General features: G+C 39.8%; 1 protein-coding gene across 4 annotated transcripts in view; it reads right to left on the reverse strand.

Moving 5' to 3' along the window:
• PARD3B (par-3 family cell polarity regulator beta) overlaps window positions 1–21157 on the reverse strand; it is an 862331-nt gene that overhangs the window by 111053 nt on the left and 730121 nt on the right. Inside the window, exon 22 of one of the 4 annotated variants that reach the window (XM_072121093.1) lies at window positions 19929–20069. The exons of the other annotated variants lie outside the window; for them this stretch is intronic. Within the exon in view, the coding sequence (XP_071977194.1) occupies window positions 19944–20069 (126 nt within the window). The 3' untranslated portion in view covers window positions 19929–19943. Of the gene's footprint in view, window positions 1–19928; window positions 20070–21157 lie in introns of those variants that run through there. 4 annotated transcript variants of the gene reach the window in all.

The raw sequence follows: 21157 nt of genomic DNA on the forward strand, positions 1-21157 counted from the left end.
ATAAGTCTGGAGTAGGTAAATATCACCCAACATCGTAAAGGCCAAGATATGACTGCTTGGTATTTAACTTGAATACACATTGAGAATAATATTTTACAGCTTTGACTGTCTTCAAGTCTAGATAAACTTGGTACAGAAAAATCTTCATTGCATGAAAACACTGCACCGAACACATGGATAACTCTTTTTACCTCCTAATCACCAGATAATGTTTATTTATTTTCGTGAAATAAGTGACCCTTAATAAATCAATTTCCTCAGAGTCATGCTTTAGGTCTGCCACCCAGAGCAGCCAAAGTGACACAAGCGTCACCTTTGTATTTGTCTGTGATTCTGCACGGCATCAGATTTCAGATAGCTGGAACACTTCATTGACTTTTGGGCTTGCCACTCAGGGTTGAGGAGCAGCCAACCCTACAAAAACCAACTCAAAGACAGAGCAGCACACATGGTAAATTATTTAGCAGTCATCCATCTTCCAGAATGCAGAGACAGCTGCTTAAAGTCCTCAGAATAACCTTTAAAGAGCTAGAGGACACACAAAAGGTCTCCAAAAAGCTTGAACTCTCCAAGGGTCAGATGAAATCTTGGATATGAGGTCCTTCCAGAAACACCAGGTGCTGCTCAAACATATCGTTAGAGCACAGGAAGCCATCTATTTCTAGATGGAAATATAACCAAAACCAACAAAAGGTTTTCAAGCGTGATATCTAAGGTTGTTTGTGGTATTGGCTACCAATACATGCTTGTAAAGCCTGAAAGTAAAATAATATGATCAGTTTTAAAAGCCTACTTAATCACAATGTAAAATTGTATGGTTTTACACAATATTATTGACACCTGTAGAAAGCACTTTGTGGTTTCTACTGGTCCAATTAAATGGAATAAGTGAAAAACCTGAAACATCGATTACATGGATTGTTATAGCCTTGGCATCCAGACATATGGATGGGCATGGTACTGCACCTCAGCCCCATGAAATGGAAAGCTGAACACTGGGACTCTCACTATTGGAACACCCTTGAAACCATTATTTTAAACAACATTCTTAAAATCTCCTCCTGCCGGTGAATGGCTTTGCAGATTTAGTAAAAGGTTGCAGTCTCTTAGTAGCCATGTCCGCCAGGTTGGACCTGTTTAGATCAGGTCTGACCTGGCAGAGATTTTAATTATGACATCTGTCCAGTAGAGACTATAGTAAATACTGGGGGCACAGCCTCCTGTCTGCTCACTCCTACCCAGCTGTCCGCCCCGCCACCCCCAAACTTGCTTGCATGGCAATAGACCTTCAAAACTGGTGGAGATGAGGCTTAATACATGCCTTCTCTGTCAGTTTTCTGGCATAACAAATTTCCCTGAATTTTTTTCTTTTAAATCCAGCTAAAGATGAAGGTCATAGATGCAAGACCCAACTTCTATTAAGTGAGCTGGAAAATGACTTTAGTAAACATGAAAATCCAATGCTCAATCTTTGATGTATCTTCTTCATAGTTAGCAGTTTCCCATTATCTGCCCATTTCATCACTAGACCCTGTGCATCCTCATTTATACAGGGGTTCCCCTACTATTCAGTAGAAAAAAACTTAGTTTTTTAAAATGTCTAGAATAGATATATTATTATTTACCATAGCTGTGTATAAGGTGGTGGTTACACGACATACATGGCCAGCATTATGTACTGTAATAATGCACTGTAATAATTTACTCAATAATTTATATTTATTAATAATAATACATGAATAGATGAAAAGATGTACATCCCACACTGTTCATACCATCCACACGAGCTGGAATTTAATTCACTTTAAAGGTAAGAAAAGCAAATCCAACAGATACATTCCAGAAAGAGAGCAGCAGTATAAGGAACAATACAGCCGCTCGGCATCGGTGGCAGCTATGCTCACATAAACAATGCACATGAGGATGCCGGGCATATCTGTGATCACTATGACATAACTGTCAGCTGGGTTATTATCTCTGTTACAGCCAATGAACTCCGAACTGTAAGGGTTAGAATAATAGAGTCACAATTAATCACATCTTGTCACCTAACAAGTAAACACATACCTTGAGCAATATAGACTTAATTTGTGGAGGACTTCAGGCGGAGCAGTAGCACAATGCCAATTCAGAGAAAATATTTAGTACAGTAAATTTCTAATTACAATTATAATGTGATAATGTTCTATATAAAGCCCTACCAATAAAATTCATACTATTTGATAATGGGAGCCAGATGATAAGATTACTATGAAAAGAGGAATAATATATTTGTATACAGTGAAAGCAAAAGGAAAAAAATTTGGTTGCGGGTACACTTCCAGGTGAAAGTAGAACAGTGGTTTCATTTAAAATAATTTATTAAAGCAAATGGTTGACAATGCGTTTTGATTGGGTCAAAGTCTGCAAGTCGTGAGGGCAGGAGTAGTAAACTACAAGACTCTACAGCCGACACTCACTTTCTGAATAGCTATTAATCACCAGATTGCAACTCATGCCCTAACTGTCCTGCAGCCCTCTGACCTGATGAAGACTCCGGTGCAGAGCCAAACGTGTTGTCAACCATTTGCTCTCATAAATTATTTTAAATGAAACCACTGTTCTACTACTTCCACCCAGAAATGCAACCTAAACCCAGTTTTTTCCTTTTGTTTTCACTGTACCACAAGACCTATTCAGGCAGATAACAAAAACCTATAATTATTTTAAAAAAATGAAAGAAAAAGGCAAAACAAAAGTTTGATACTTATTCCTTCTCATTTCCCCCTCCATATTTAATAAATCTTTGTAAACCCTTTGATCATTTCTTGATTAGGGATTTTTCTTCCAACCACGAGTAAAAAAAAAGTGGCTTTTTACAGCTAAAATTTTTCAATGGGAATCTTTATCTAAATATCGCTTGAATTTATTTCTATTTTCGTTTTCCCTTAGGCTACATGCACACGAACGTGTGACCGTCTGGCCATAGTTGAGCAGGCACACGTTTGGCGCTATGGAGAGGAAGAGGGGTGAACCCTCCTCTCTCAATAGAGATACACTGTGCAGTAACATGGGGAAAGATAGGACATGGCAAGCTTGTGGCCATATATACGCCCCCCTGTGCATGGGGCCTTAGTCTTATTACTGGTAATCCATTTCATCACCTCATCCCAGTAACTTTTTATTTGAATTAAACTAAAGTGATAATAGGCTCTATATATTCATTTTAGTTGCGTTTCCTGCCAAATCTCCGATATTGTTATATATTTTACTGTGTTGTATCTCACCAACTCTGACACAGAAAGTAACACGTCTACACTGGAAGGTCCCGGGCTCAAGCTCCATGTATGCACTGATGAAAAACAAAGTATACAGAGATCTTACGTTTCCTTCAATTACTATATTTTTTGTTCCATAGTTTTACAGCTCCATTTGCAGACTTTTAAAAAGCTTGTAAAACAGTCTATTCCAGATATTGTTAAGCATTTCAACTTTCTCTCAACTGTTGCGTATATTAAGACAACATTATCAAGAACGTACATGGAAAATTGAAGAATTAATGAAACGTAATTTTCCTGGCTTCAGAGACTACAAATTATTTCTTTCTATCTTGTTGGTAGAATAATGATTATGAGGTATTATTGGGGTTTTATTACATGTATTATATTAATAAACATTGTATGTATATGGCAGGAAATGGATACAGTGCTACTTGAGGCAGCAGGATGCCAGAATATCATATACACTGGACAGCTTCTATTTGCATCTTTTGCCTTTTTCCAACAGTTATATAAGAACAGAATATATAAGAATAGCCTCAAAAATAGAATATTGGTGCCTCAGGAAAAGATGACAACAAAATAAACACATTATAAACACAAAAACTATTCAATAAAATGTTCTGAAATGATTCTCAGTAAAACAAAATTCTGAATTAGTAACGCTAAATGTCTAGATCAAAGCCATTTGTACCCATAGATTTTGTAAAATCTTGCTTCATCGTAAACAGCTATTGGTAAAGTGGAGTATAAATAGTTTGAGAACAAGTACAGATCTTCATGCATTCAGTAGATTATGAGTCACATTTTTTACCAAGTTATCAGTGTCGGCATTGATGGAACACAAATCGTTTCATTCATCAGTAATAACTTATCAATTCGACATACAAGGTCCAGATATCACAGAGCTCATTTTTACAGATAATAAACAGTATGACACAAAATAGATGGAAACTTAATTAAAAAATGATATAAATATAGCAACAAGCCTTACATACCATGTAGTGAAATGAGCTACGATGAAACAATGTGCAAATGTGCAAATAAAGGTCTGTAAGGACACTGGTAAGATTATTATAAATACCTACCAGCAGCCTGCTATGTATAGGAGCCTCCTAATTAACCAATAAGGAGCAGTATAACACACATAGTAGCCACCAGCCTATATTTGCTATTTGCCTGTTTTAATGGCAATCTCACCAGTGCACTGGTCACTAAATCTATACAAAGCATTTAAATTTTTTGCCATTGTTTTGTGGAATGATTTTATATTCATCCAATATTTATCATTCACCTCAACTCACTCCAAGTGTCACCTCTGCTCTCTAGACTCCACTGCACATGAGGTCCCAACATGGACCAGCATCTGCACATTATATGACACGGGATCACTCAATAGTGATAGCACTAGATGCACAGTGGAGCCGGGTTATTAAAAGAGTTTCATCTAGCATTTCTTAATGTTAGTATCTGTTGTTTACGTCAGTGGCCCCCAACCTTTTCGTAACCAGGGACTGGCTACACCAATTTTTTTTTCTAGAAATCGGGTTGCTTCACCCAAGCAATATAATGCCCCCTTTCCAGAAGTCCCACATCTTATAATGGCCCCTTTCTTGCAGCCCCCATTTTATAATGACCTTTTTTCTTTGGCCCCCTCCTTAGAATGCCTCCTTTTCTTTAGCTTCCTTTTTAAAATGCCTACTTTTCTGTCTCTCACTCTTAAGAATACCCCTTGAATGTGGTTTGACTTTATAAGTAGGGGGCTACAGAAAAGGGGGTATTACAATACCCCTTTTTCTCTAGCCCCCTTACACACACTCATAATTTCCCCTTGTCTATAGCCCCCTCTCCTTCTCTAACCTCCTATTCACTGATATTGGGCTTTAGTCATGTAATAATTGTATGCACTTTCCCATTCTCATATAAGAATCTTGGCTCACCTGAGAGTCCTCAGTTTTTCTGGATGGGTATTCTTATAATATCTGTAACTTTACCAATCATATTAAAATATATTGTGAAACCAACTACACTCTGTATTGTACTCATGCTATAGATAATGTATCTCTACGAGTAAGAAACATTCCTTTTATTTACGGTGAAAGCTCCTTTTTAGATAATAGGAAACATGCGAGTAGCTTGTTCACCAGATCCATCAGTCGTCTTTTTGCATTATGCATTAAGCAAGCAGAACAATAAGATTAATGTAAGTGCAGATATAATGAATATAATGTAATGGATGTTGGCTAAATTAATTCTGATACAAAGCTCTGGACCGAGATTTTGCAAATAGCGTTGGCTGTATATCTTAGAAATGCAGCAGCAGAGTTAAGACTGCAAATACTTTTATATGGCTTTTAAATACTTCAGTAGTATGGTTTATTATGTCATAACCTGTGAATGCCAGAGGCGGCTAATGCGCGCCCTGGGACACTTTATATTACTCATAAATACTGTCTTAGTATATGTGATTAGTTCATAAGAAAGGCAAATCATATAACACAAGGTGCGCCTCCATTTGTATGAACAATCTGGGTCTGGACTTTCTCAGCCCAGAAATGACGTCTTGATTATTCCTTCACGCAGCTCTCCGATTCTAGCCGTCAACATACTTTCATGTATTGCTTTGATGTGAAGTAACATCTCAAAATCTTCATTTACATTCAGATTTCAAGGAAGGATGACTTCTTTTATTCCTTGAAACAAGATGAGGGATGTTCTACATCATACTTTTGCTCTCTGCCTGTAATGTATTTGTATACTTGGTTGGCATAAACACTGCAGACAATGCGCCTGGAAAGCCTTAACTTCTTAAAATAATAGGTGTTTCAGGATAGAGGAGAATTAGTCCATAATCCAGCAGGGTTAGTTTGCATTCCAAGTGAAAGATAAGTAGCTTTGGGCTGCTTCCCGGACTTTAAGAACCTAGAGGGTCTTGTTGGACTCTTTGTCCTTAGCTATGTGAGTCCTACTTCCTGGCCAGCTTTTCTTTTTGTCGTCTCGGTGGGTGGTTTCTCCTCCTTTTAATCCTGTAATGTGATTTGCTTAATGCCATTTCTTAATTACTTCTAATGAACACCAGATTGGGAACTCCTCCTTCCAATACAATGCCATTCAGAGTCTCAGCAGGCAACACACACAGGCTGAAAAGACCCCTTTAAACAATAGGGGAAGCCACTGATATAATTGCACCAATAATAACATGCATGTAGTGTAATTAGATACATATCCTCACTATAATCTTGAGCTTTTAATGGACTCTAACTTTGCCAATGTTATGGAGATTTTAGGTCCCTTTTAACCCTGTGCTCTAAAACAATTTGTGAAATTTTGCGCAAGACTTTTTACACATATTTTTCAAATACTTCTAGAAAAACAAAACTGAAAAATATTCAGCATTTCAGTAAACTGCTGCTGCAACTGCTGGACTGGACAGTCTTCTGCTGCACCACATTTATCCCTGTGTCTGTTGCTAGATGATAAATCTGTCGTTATTTCAGACTGCCTAGTCATAAAATGCACCCCCAATTATTTGGTGTGGTTAACTGCAAAAAAACTGCTGTAAAACTTTAGGCCATTTGCATAATGTTGTGCCCTGCTTTTTCTGGCTAAGCCACACTCCTGTGTCATTCTAGTCAAAACAGTGTCTGCAAACTGTCTAAAATGCTTTATAACAGTCTGGAACTGTTTGATATATAGATACAAGGGAGCAGCTATATTTAAGGTCATTGCTAGCAGGAGGGCATTTATCATTTATTGTCTGCACTGCCTAGAAATAGTGACTTTTACAGTTACAGTTACCCCCTTCTACAGCTGTGGGATAGGGCATAGGGCAGGGCCTCTGAATTTACTGTAACCTGCGCCAAGAGCAGGTACATGTACAGGTTATAGCTGAAATCTACTGTGGGTGTAATGGATCACGATTTGAGAACTAATATGTATATAATTGGGTGAGCGGGTGCAAAGCCTAGGGGTTCGACTACATCAACATACAAAAAAAAAATCAAGGATTGACTGCACTGCAAATTTGAAGAAATGTAAAGTCTTTTTATTCCAAAGTGTCCATGCATGCATCAACAATTTGGAATAAAAAAAACCTTATCTTTGTCAATTTTGGAGTGCTGACAAACCTTGATTTATATATATGTGTGTGTATATATGTATATATGAAGGCAAAGCCTAATCTGTAGAGCTGTTGTATGGATACTCTAGTACACACACCACGGCATTGTGCATCAGTCTCTGGGGATCTGTAGGCCTCATAGACCAGACCAGGCCTCAGACATGGCACTGAGGTGTGAGGTAAATTCATTTGGAGGTTTGCGGCTCATCCCTGGCACCCTTGAGCCGCTGCTAATTCTCCTTCTCTAAGCAAGAATGAAAATCTGTAGTGACAGCTCCCTTGGCTATAATTTCACCCTGCCCATGCAAGAAGTAACATTTCAATCTGATAGACAGCCCTTTCCAGTGATATCTGCTGCTGAGAACGTTGGATTTCTCTTTACCGGAGAGTCAGGATATAGTGGAACAATGTAACTAATGAAAACAGACAATGAAAAGGCTTCCCAGAGGCAGAGCGGCTGACAGCGGAGAGTCTGCTTTATTATCTATTACAACCCCTACCAGTTAGAGGTCACTGCAAGCAAAGGGGACTGCCTAAAAGGCACTAAATCTTCTTAACAGGTTTTCCTTTTACAAAGACAAAGGCTACTTCTCAGCTGTCACCCCTTGTCCCCTCTTCTTTCTTCTTCCAGGCCCATGAAATAACCGATCAGAGAAATTATATAATCCAATTTCCCGGCCACTCAAAGCAGCCTTCCACATGTAATCTGCCTGAATAACCGCACATGAGACTATAGAGCATTGCTTCTACACAGATAGATAATGACTAATATATAAATATATATACATTTTACATGTGTGAAATTAATTAGCTCAAAAACATCTGCCTCCTGTCTCTATATAAGAGATGACAAGTACAACATACGTTACATATGTAAAAATAGAAATACATTCACACCTCAACCATGTTATCTATTCACGCCTACATATGCATTTATGACGTTTTCTGTAACATTAGGGCAAACACATTCAGCCTGTTCAGCTTTACTGTAATAACCGCATATGAAAAGTCAGGAAATCTGCTTATATTGCAATTGTGCAGCATCTGCTGAAGTTTAGGGTCCCCGCTTTACTTTGTCTGAAGATCCTGTAAATCAGTTACAGACATTTTATTTTAGAGGAGTGTGAGTTATTTAAGATAATTTCAACATTTGGACAGGTTGTAATATTGACCAAAAACTGAAAAGATCATGTTCTCAGTGTTTTTTTCCAGTTTTTCTTAATGAGTATATCACATACAGAGATTTTTATCTTGTAAGCTGGAACTGTTGCAGTACTGGCATATGTATTTCTGTATCTGTCTTGTCCTGTGTATTGTGTTAATTTTGCGGCAGCCAGCCCAACTGGGGTGGTACTAGTTGAAGACGTGTCTCTATACAGTCTGTGTTTAACATAAATACTCAAATTCATAATTCATTTTAATGAGACCTTGCATCACATCAGCAGATACAATCATTCTAATACTACTTTAGTGGCATCCAGTATGTAGAAGCCTTTTACATGTGTACTGTACATGTAGGCTGGGTACATTTTTACAAAAGGGGAAGGACACCTACCAAAATACTAGTAACATTACAACATTAGGCACGGTGTAGGTGTATAAGTAATTTATCATTTATACATATTAATCTACGATAAAAAGTAATGACTTTTACAAAACCACATAACAGTTTTACTAGCGGACGTATGCTTGACTAGGGACAATATGGACTATAAAGTGCAATGGTAAATGCACTCAGTAACCACCATTTTCAATTTAACTGGTGATTAATCTTTATGTGCCTCCTATCCTCACAGCTAGCCGTCCTAATAATTAAGGTTAAGTATTTAAACATTTGTCAAAGCAGCTCCAGAGATAAAGTTTAGAGGATAAAATGACGAAGTATAGTTAAAGAACATTCAGACGGGACAGATGAGAGTCAATATTGACCAGACATTTATTTTTCATTGTTTTGTTTATTTTGATTCCTGCTAAATAAAACTGGCTGAGATCAAGCAAACTGGAATGGGGTGAACAGTGAAGTTATATGTCTGCTGGTGAATTGTGCTCTTCTATCCTAGGAGACGATACTCCTGGACCTAATCCTTTACAATATTAATATAATATTGTTATGGCTCATGATATGCATTACAGTCATTTTATACCGTTATCTAGCTTTATAACTGTAGTTGGTCAGTGAATTGTTGACTACTGGACATGCTGTACAAAGCTCATGGACCATCCATATTGCTGGGGAAGGGACTCCAAACATCATAGTGATAAATGATGCATCTACCTGTAACATCTATATGTCACATTGTCATGAAGGGTGTATGTAAAGGGATCACATTCTGAGCCCTCTTAATACATAGTGGTTTTTTGCTTCATAATGACGTAAGCACCCACTCATTACATAGGAGATCAGTGCTGGTGCTACTCTCAGGTGTTAACCATTTAAATGCTGCAGGATCATTGCCCCTCTGTGAGGTTATCGGGGGGAGGGCAGTATCAATTTGTTCCCACAACAGCCGGGAGTCTCTGAGATTCTCAGGCCTATGACTGTGCATGATCTGTATGCAGTAAAAAGACCATATATTGCAGTACAGTAGTATTGCAGTACAATGTATGAGTGATCAGACTCCCTGGGGTTCAAGTACTTAAGGGGGTTTGAATAAAAATTAAATTCTGTTTTTGACTAGTGTTGGCGCTGCTACCAAGATACAGGCACATTACATATGGTGGAGTTGCTCTATGATCCGCTTCTTCTGGGACACATTTTTTGCCCTCATTCAAAAATTTCTGGATGTCAGACTGGACAATGATCCAGTGATAGACTTGCTTTCTTTGTTTCCGTTTCCAATTAGAAAACCCTCTCGCTCCCTAATCAGCCACATTCTGGTGGCCTCAAGGATTGTAGTCCCAAGGCAGTGGAAGTGACTTCCTCCATCATTGAGTGGCTTGTGGGGGTCTCCTGCATTCAGAGAATGGAGGAATTAACCTCTGAGCTGCACGGCATGTGTGCCCTCTATCACAACTGCTGGTCACACTGAATTGATTTTAAGCAGCCCCCCGAGTTCAGATCTGCGACCTAACCACTCGCTTTGCGTCCCTCTGACCTGTCTGTCAGGCATATCTCCCTCCCTAATTCTCCCTTCTGCCTTACTTCCCCTCCATCTCTTTGTGCCAGTTGTCTCCCCCTCTCCCTTGATATTTTCTGTTGTCCTTTTACCACATGTCTCTCTTCTTTTCTCTTTTTTCTGTGTTATTTCTCCATTACTGGCTGCTTCTTATCTACTGTGTTTTCTCTTCTCCACTCCACAACTATTGTGACTAAAGCACTGGCCCTGGTGTTTCAGGTACGTGTTAACCCATGGGCTTTATATTGCAATGGATTGAATTGTGATTCTGTCTGTATTGCTTTCCTTAATAGGCCTTACCAGTGTTACACTATCGTGCTTGTAACCCTATTACATTGTTCATCTTTCTTCAATAAAAGTTTGAATGTTAAAAAAATAAGTAAAAAAGAAAATGTAAATATCTAAACATTCAAAATCACCCCTCTTTCCCTAGAACACATAAAAAAGTACAAAAACAAATAAAATCATTAACATGTTAGGTATCACCATGTAATAAAATGCATGATTTTTCAAAATATAAAAATGATTATTCCGGGCGATGAACCCTGTAAGGAATTACAAGGTCATACAATCCCCAAAATAATACCAATTAAAACTTCAGTGCGATCTACAAAAACATGGCACCTTACATTGGTCCGTAAACTGAAGTATTAAAAAGTTATTAGCCTCAGAAAGTGGTATCTCTGTGATCATACCAACCCAAAGTCCCAAAGTCTTGTCCCATGCTTTGGTCCTCTGGCTATACACCACTGGCTTTACCTGGCGCATCCATGCCCCAGTTAAAGGTGAAAATGTCCTCCTATATCTCAGCTCCTCTGCCACACTGAGGAGGAGTTCTACGAGATCATTAGGTCCACTAGACAAAACACTCACTGACCACATTGTAGTCCTCTATTAGATCAGACAGTAGCAGTTTACAACCTGGCAGCAGGGATGCCAACCTGATTCAACTACAATGCAGCCACCATAGACCTGTTACATACATTTACAGGGGTAAATGCCGTGGACTATGTATTGTTCACCTATGGCACCCGGTTGTTACTATGCAAATAGCTTTAGGCCCGTTCCACACTTGCAAGTGTGATGTGTTGAACTTTCATCACACAAGCAGCGTGTGCTGCCCGGATCTCCCAGCCCGAAAGCTGCAAACCGGAACTGGACTCAGCATTCAGGATTCAGGTCGGGAGATCCGGGCAGCGCACGCTACGATGGTGATGCAAGTTCATCGCATCACACTTGCAAATGTTGAACGGGCCATCGGTTCACACTGTGGAAGTGTGGAACGGGTCCTATTGTTATAGAAAACTGGGTGGCATTGAGACATATCTTAACCAAGAGGCCACTAAGGATGAAGCTGAGAACAGGTGTCACTATACATAAATATTTAGTTTGTTTTTTCAGGAGTGTTTGTATGGATCAAGGGAATGGAGGCTGAACTCAATATCAGTCATTGTAGAAGTAACAAAATATTTCAAGAATGCAGCAATCCCATAACCACAGCAGACACTTATCCTGGAAAACCGCCTCTGGTGTCATGACTGTCCCAGCATTCCTCTCCGACCTCACCTCTTTTCAGTTTATGTTCTGGTAAGTGTTGGCTTGTGGTACAGAGTAGTCACACACAAGTCAACAATTCACACAGTTCTGCACTCTCTATTTCACCTTATACAGTCACAAGGCTCAGCCTGTCAGCGGTGAGCTAACCACAAGTCTTAAGGTTCCCCTATGCTAAGAGCGTTGGTCTGACTGCTATTTCCATAAGATGCAGACTTCAAACAAAACATCACAGCTCTGGCATGGAGTAAGACCTGGCAGATAGAAAGTGTAATAGTAAATGAAGACATGTGGTACTTTCCTGAGGCTTCGTTCCCAACAAAAGAGCTTTGTGTCTATGCATGTTCTCATTGTTCTTGTAAGATCCAATCCCGCTCTTATAGAGGGTAGGACAATGTGTGAGGTAACAATCATATCAATGGTGAAGCTTTGTTAGAGCTCCCTGCTATTGCTTTCAGTTATCCATCTACTGAGATTTACAAGAAGAGATATGTGATCTAAGGAACTGGCAACGTACTATATTTGTTGCTTACAATGTATAAAAAGAAACATGGAAAACAGTGACACAGTAGGTATAGACTTATAAATAAGGCTAGAAATGTATGTCCTGTTCAATGAATGTATACTTTCATTGCCCCAGTAACAGCTAGGGGCTTCAATAATATGAAGCTATAAACGTGTGGAGAGGCCAATTCACAGATCCTCGTGCGCTATTTCCCCATGTTCTTGTAACAACACTTGAATTGTCTATTTGCAATGTGGCATTCTTCCATAGTCTCCTTTCCTACTGTGGTTAACACCTTGGATCCCAACATGATTAGACTGGCCCACAGGTCGATGACTCTGCCCCCATTGTCCTGGGACTTCAGATGATGGTACGGTCAACCTTCAGCCGTCCGCATCATCACTGTTCCCTAGCTGCAGCTGAATGCGCAATGAGATGACATCAGCAGCCTAGGAAGAAGAGAAGAGTAGAGCTTTTTGGGATAAAGGTTATTTTATTTTAATTATGCTGAAACAAAGAAAGGAGGAGAATAGGGACTTCAAACGATGGAGGGGGGGGCAAAAGTAATGGTCACAATATGAGGTAGGCCACAAAATGAGGGGGAGTTTAGGGGGTACACAACATGAAGGGAGGGTCCCAATATGAGGAGAAGCTAAGGGAGTCACACTATAAGGGGGAGCTGAGGAGATCACATTATTAGGGGAAGTTGAGAGGCCACAACAGGAAGGGGAGATAAGGGGCCACAATAGGAGAGGAGGTGAAGGGACACAATGTAAGGGGGGGGGGGGTTGAGGGGCCACAAAATTATAGGGAAATGACAGGGGCCACAATGTGAGGAGCACATTGTGAGGGGAGATGAGGGCGGTCACAAAAATAGTAGGAGATATAGGTCCACAATATGCGGGGTAGATATGGAGGCCAGCCACAATATGAGAAGGCTATGAGGGTCTACAATATGAGGGGGGAAAAAATGTGAGGAGTAGCTAATTAATGCTCGATGTTCACACAATGCCTTTGGATTGCATTTTGAAGTGCATTTCAAAGCACTTCTGGACAGTCTCCTCCCTTATGTGTGTAGACCTCAACACTTGTGTCTTTAGACGCACACATCGCTGATCACTGGACGCAGGCAGCCATACTACCGCTGCCTGCACCCATTGTCCGGGGGTAAAGAAGGGGATAGCAGACATGGAGGGGGGTTACCTGATTGAGCAGAGAGACAAGACCTGGAGGGGAGCTGTCTGTGAAGGGGGTGAGAGGAGTTTGATAGTAGTTATATTCTTTTACATATGGGGCACAATTGTCACAATTATTACCTGCTGCATGTGTTCAGGCAATTTTCCTCACCATTATTATCATCTGTACTGTATTGTAGTCTGCTCTGGGTTCTATGTTAATTATTGTACAAATGAGGCAGTGGCCCCCTGAAGGGTAGTGATATGACAATGCAACCCTTGCATCAGAAAAGGTTGCGCACCTCTGGTCTAGAGGGTATAATAGAGAGACAGCATATTAACGATTACTTCAATAGAAACTTCCTAGAGGGCCTGAAATTGTAAAAAAAAAAAAAAAAGCGAAAAATAGTAAATTCCCCCCCCCCCAATTTCCCCAGCGGTAATGCATAGGGTTACCCATTTCCTCAAATGAAATCAATACTCATATTACAAATTTTTGAATACAATGTTTGATATATAAATATCTATATATATGCTTACAGTAGGGGAAATAAGTATTTGATCCCAGGCTGATTTTGCAAGTTTTCCCACCAACAAAGTTTTGTAATTTTTATTGTAAATAAAATTTACAATTGTAAAGAAAATCACATTGTATGATTTTTAAAAGATTAATTTTCATTTTATTGCATGAAGTAAGTATTTAATCCGTTAAAAAAAAAACATAATACTTGGTACAAATTACAAAGATCAGACGTTTCCTGTATTTCTTGACCAAGCTTGGACACACTGCAGCAGGGATTTTGGCCCAGTACAGGTGTGCACGGATTAAGCAGAGCCCTGCCCCAGACAATTGCCCCCACAGGGAGTCAATGGCCCAGGTACAGTGAAGAACTTGTAAAGAAGAGAAAAAACTGTGAAAAAATCCCACAGGCTTCTATTATGACCTAACAGGGGACAAATATGTGCTAAAAGTGGCTAAAAATGCACAGTCATTAATGCCTTTTCAGGCCTCATCATTAAGGAAAGTGGAAAAGTGGCTTGCATATCTTATGCAAAAAATATATCTATTTTTACCCAACTAATATTTTTACTAGTAACATTTGGCCAAATTCCATAGCAGATCTGATCACACGCGGCTATGTGCCCTTTTCTACCCCCTGCAGTGAGTTAACAAGCGACACAGCATTGCTTTGTATAGATTTCACTGGTAAATCAGGGGGTCTCAATTTATCCAGCCTAATGGAATTACAGAATGATACAGTTTTAAACCTTTCCTTTGTTACTCCATTGTAACAAGAGTAGCCATGAAGTCTAAGATTTACCAACAATGTAATCACATGTTCTGATAACTTATATAGGTACCAAAAACAAAATAAAATTACCAACATAGACTCCTATTGTTTCTATTTGGTCAACCAAATGCAAAGAAAACAAATTTTTGATGCTTCCAGGAACATTTTTACATCTTTGCCATATATTCAACAATGACACTTATAGACATCCACTAAACTAAAAGTAGCAGACTAAACAGAAACAATAGGAGTCTATGTTGGTAAAAAGCATGAACCAATTTTTATTCCATATACCATACAATATTACAATACAATACACCAATTTATTAAAAATAGAATTAAAATGAAACTTGGGGAGCCATTAAACCGCCCGTCACACGTTTCGCTCCAAAAGCTTTGTCAGGAGGTGGTTTAGTGGCTCCCCGAGTCTATCCTTAACCTTATTATGTCTACTGGTGAGTACCAACACTAACAGTTACATTTATTGGCACATCCAACGGAAGGTACCTCCGGTGGTGTGTTGTGTTATTTAGGAAACCTGGACTCACCTTTTATATATTTTATATATTGTTGTGACTGCATATTGTGTCTATATTTAGATTATCATAGGGTTAGACGTCAGAGGGGGCTTATGTATATTGTAGAGCCATTTGGGCTTCCTTATCCCTGAGTAGGAATTGTCCTATTATTATTTTTATTTTTAATAAATTGGTGTATTGTGTATTGTTTTGGTATATGAAATAAAAATTGGTAAATACTGTTTACCAACATAGACTTCTATTGTTTCTGTTTGGTCTGCCAAATGCAATGAAAACTAACGCATGATTCCAGGAACATTTTTACATCTTTGCCATATATTGATAAATGTTTATTAATCATAAGGTACCAATGTCTCCCTGATGACATTGCTGTTATCCTCTAAAAACAGCAGCACATTTATCTTTGTGTTGTATTTAGCATTGCATTTCATTCCTATTCACAGGGCAAAGAGGAACACAATGGGGCACATTTACTTACCAGTCCCGTTGACAACGCCGATCCGGAATGTCCGACGAGGATTCGGAGCTACCGCGATTCACTAAGATCGTGCGTCCAATTTCCTGTATGTGTCGCTTCCTCCGCTGAGGTCCACCGGAGTTCACCTACTTCTTCCCGGTGCATGTGAGTGCTGATCTTGTGACACAATTTGATTTAAAATTCTTCGGTTTGCCCGAATCAGTCGGGTCTTCCGACGTCCACGCCCCCGATTTGTGTCGCATGCTAGCCGGCGCCGATGAGCCACAATCCGATTGCGTGCGCCAAAAACAAGGGGCAATTCAGGGCAAATCGGAAAAATCGTAAAAACCTGACGAAAATGCATCCGGCGGACCCTTAGTAAATGTGCCCCAATGTCACAATCCCAGCGCCTTGAACTGTGACTTGCTTGTATGTCAGAATACTGAGTGGTAAATCCCCCCCAGTGTATCTAGCTCACTGAGCATCTATGCTGCTCAGAAGGGAACAAACCGTGGCAAATTCTGTTCACCTCTCCAGTAATTCTCTACCTCACCAGGAGCACTGGTGGTTGGGGGACACCCATTCTGCAGATAAGTGTGAGACATTCAACTGACAATTGTAACCAATTATTGATAATCCTTCATTTCTGTGGATATTTCCACATCAGACTTCCCATTCTGCTGACTTCCTGGTGACTTCAGCTTCAATTGATGGATTTGGCTTAGACTTTGACTATTCTCTGGTTATTGATGTATTGATTCTGGTTATACTCATCATTTCAAACACATCAGCCTCATCATTTAGGACAATTGTCAAGTAGGAAGGGACATTGGGGTAATTAATCCTGACCCCCCCCCCTTGCTCTCAAACATTTAATATCATAGTATAATTGATACCTGTTACTATCTTACTATTACATTTGCATTTCTTATTTTAATATTCTTATATTATGAGTAGACATAATGCTGCCAGTGGGACCAAATTGTTTTATTTGGTTATTTGTAGTGCCTTGCACACAGTTTAATAGCTACGTGCTCTGCATCCGATCATCTGTTTATGCTTAATATTAACATTTCTTCCATGCTGATTAGATGAATAAATACATTACCATTCCAATCACAAACGGTCCCAAGACTATTTAAAACATAACAACACTTCAGTTAACAAAAGTGATTTGCAATCTAGGGTATGGCTCTTGTTGTCCACTCTCTGTCCTCAAGGGAGACTCTACCCAATGGTGAGGTCTCAAGGGCAGAATCATTATGTTCTGTTAGCTATATTTACTCTACAAGACAAAAACAGAATATTTAGAAGATTAAAACCTGAAAGATAAAGCAGCAGATAGAGGTGACATTCACTGTACAGTGCAACTTCTCAAGAGCTCTCCAGGTATCAGAAAAAGGCACTTGAGTGGTGTATAACAACTTGTCTGGCACCAACGATTTCAGAGGTTGTATAAATGTGTAAACACTGGTTATCAACTGAGAGATGGAAAGCGCTTCATTAGATTCTCTTGATGTCTGCAGGATATCTATTGTTCGCATGAATATATAAGAATTACAAGAGATAGGCTAAACGCCAAGTAAACATCAAATCTGTCTACATTAATGAAGGGTAATGTTAGGCTGGAATGGAAAAGAACAAGTCCTCCCCCTAAAATCTTATTGGCAACTTGAAAACAAATTGTACACTTAAAGAGTCTGATGAAACATTGGATGTTCAAGAAATAAATACAATGCCAATGCAAACCATTTCATTGTTGTGTCAAATATCTCACTATTGCATAACAACTCACTGCTATCTCACTTGCGTCACGGGTGCCTTCCTGTGCTTCTTCATGCCAGCAGCAAGTGCATTTACCTTGCCGCACTCCAGCAATGGTCTCCTCCCTCCAGTGTGCGTGTCCCCGGCCGTCTGAGATTCAAAGGGCTAGCACACCGGTAATTGGCGCTGGCCAGTCTGGCAGTCCATAAATGGCCAGCCTCTTCCCTTATGCCCTGCCGGATCTGAGAGAAAGCTTTGACCCTATGCCTTGTCTGCTGTATTCCCATTGTAACCCCTGTTCTGTTCCCGACTTCACTCCTATGCTGCCCGTCCTGACCTTCCGCTACATCCCCAACTCTGATCCCATTCTACCTGTCCTGAGCTCTATGATCCTACTCTATGACTCTGTACTTCGCCTTGGTCGCCACTGCGGACAAAGTCGTGCCTGTGGAGCGACCTGGTGGTACCACCCCGCAACAAGTCCAACCTGCTATGCGGCGGGCTCTGGTGAAAACCGGGTAGCACTTAGACTCTGCTCCCAGTGGTACAGAGGGTCCACTACCACTGATCCTGACAACTTGCTGAACATAGCAAAAAATTAACAAGGAATAGCTATCAACATTTTAACACTGGCAGGCAAAGTAGTATAGTATTACTTGGGTATTAAGAATATCTAAATGCCCACTTACAAGCACTTTGGGTACATACCACCAGCCTCCCCTTAGATAACCCCTGAAGAAGAGGATAAATATATACTCTCACTTAATTTATTCTGTTCATTCTCTATGCAGCTTCTATGTTTGGAAACCTGATGGATTTAGGTAGTGTTTTTCCTCATTCGCTGAAACCATATGGATTCCAGATGCCCAAGTCTGGGCATTCCCCCAGCATGTTCCTATGAGCAACATCTTGTCAGCATCCTGACACCAAACCGACATGGTAAAGTAACATGCCCAGATAACGCAGCATATGTTCCAGTTCTTCCATGAAACCCATGGAAGATGATAGATAATCAAAAAGTGTCTTTCTGCAAATAAAACTTAGAAAAGGAAAAGATGACCAAAAAAAGCTACTGCCAACTGCATCAAAAGCTTTTGTTTGACATCTGGTTCTTTAAAAGCCAACAATGTGAAAAGGGATTAAGGCTAAGATTTATCAATAATTGATGAGGCAGACAGACCATGTACAGCAGACTAAACAAGAGGACATATTTCATACAAATTTTATCAAATATTATTTAAGTAGCAAAATTCTATCAACAAATAATCAAACTGTACTTTCATAAAATAAATAGAACAAGCAAAATAAAAACATTTGTTCGATTTCTTAGGATTTGTTGGGATTACTTATGACAAATTGTTATATTAAAGATGCTGATGGGGATGATATAGTTAATGGTACAATGTCCAGAACAGAGAAGTGGTTGGAAGAAAAATGTTTTCATTATCCTCTTCAAATGAAAAATGCAGCTGTTATCCACACTCTATCCACAAATAGTAAAGTAGGGAAAGCATTATGTGGGATAATAGTAGATATCGGAGGCCAAGGATGACTTTTACACCCCCTGTGCCACATCTAATATCATATTAGTCCTAGACAACCCCTTTAAACCCTAGATAGCATACAGTTACCACTCCCGACACAAGCCTGTAGGCTCAACAAATGTATGTGTGTTCTACATTTGGAGAGAACGCAAGTATACTGTTCCCAGATACATTTGGCAGGTTATCCAGGGAATCTTGCTGAAAGGAAATGATAGCAGATAATCATAGTTCTATAGTGCCATCATATTCCGCAGCGCTGTTCATGGGGAACATATACAATCAAAATAAGACGTTATCAAGTGATAACATAATCAAATGAAACAATAGGAATGAGGGCACTGCTTGCAAGAGCTTACAGACTATGAGGATGAGGGGGTGACACAGAAGGTGACTTGTACAATGAACCCATTATTCATTAAGGGATAAAAGAATTAAATAATTGAATGAATAAATAAATACTTCTGAATTAACCAGTCACTAGTGACTAGCGATATTCACAGAAACAGGGTGCATCACTTTGCACAGAAACTTGTACAATGTTATCAAATGATAAGGGATTACATAAATGGGAGGAGAAATCAATGGAGGTTTAGAGAAAAGAAAGTAAAAGTTACATACAGTTAGGGAATGTGATAGGCCTGCCTGAAAAGAGTTTTTAAGGCCCATTTGAAAGTTTTGTAGTCAGGTATTAACATGATAGTTTGAGGTAATGCATTCCAGAGAATTGGTGCAGCTCCAAAGAAAACCTGGAGAAATGAATAGGAAGTCAAGTTAAGGAAGAAAGTAATCCTAGATCACTAGAGGATCAAAGAGCATAGGCTGGGCAATAGACTGAGATGAGGGCATAGAGGTAGGTGGGTGCCGCACTGTGCAGAGCCGTGTGGATGGTAATCATGTCTGTAAATCTAACTAGTATTACATTGATTCATAGCTAATCTTTGAATGAGGTTGCTTTAGAATTGTTTCAAACCATCATACTTTACTATCTAAAACATGGATCTATGGTGCTTTTGTGCCCTTTCCAAGAAACATGACATGGGTATGACATCAGATCAGTGGTACAACACCTCATACTCCCACTGAATGAAACTGTACTAATACCAGGCCTAGCCAATGTGCAGAGCCGAATAAGGAGTAGACAGCTTGTAGATGTGCCTGAACTCTACAGTCTTTTAATAGAGCTGATCAGCAATCAAATATTGGTAACTTATCCTAAGGTTAGGTGATAAAATAAAATGGAATACCCCCTTAAAAGGGTTTTCCCATGAACTAAAGTTAGGCCCTATCCACAGGATAGGGCTTAATGTGCTGATCAGTGCAGGTCTCAGTGCTGAGACCCCCACAGATCGCGAAAACGAGGGGTACGTCTGACCCCTCGCCGCTCCATCAGACTAATGGAGCAGCCAGCCCCGCATGACCATTCTGCTCCGTTAATCTCTATGGAGCTAATGGAGATCACAGAGCATGGCGCTTGGCAATTTCCGTCAGCTCCATAGAGATTAATGGAACAGAATGGTCACTCCATTAGTCTTGCGGAGTGGCAAGGCATCCAAGGGAGGTACATGGGACCCCATCAGACCCCTCATTTTTACGATTTGTGGGGGTCTTAGCACTGAGACCCCCACTGGTCAGCAAGTTAGGCCCCATCCCTTGGATAGGACCTAACTTTAGTTCATGGGAAAACCCCCTTAAAGTTCTCACCACCCATCAGAGACCAAGTATTGTCCAACCTGAGAAGAAGTTCTTATTCTAATTTACCCCATGACACTTTCTTAAAAAAATGTTCTTGCTCGTTACACCAAACCTGTTACCAAGTTACCAAGCGGTACCAAGT

Source organism: Engystomops pustulosus, chromosome 8, assembly GCF_040894005.1.
Source record: "Engystomops pustulosus chromosome 8, aEngPut4.maternal, whole genome shotgun sequence".
Taxonomy (NCBI): Eukaryota; Metazoa; Chordata; class Amphibia; order Anura; family Leptodactylidae; genus Engystomops; species Engystomops pustulosus.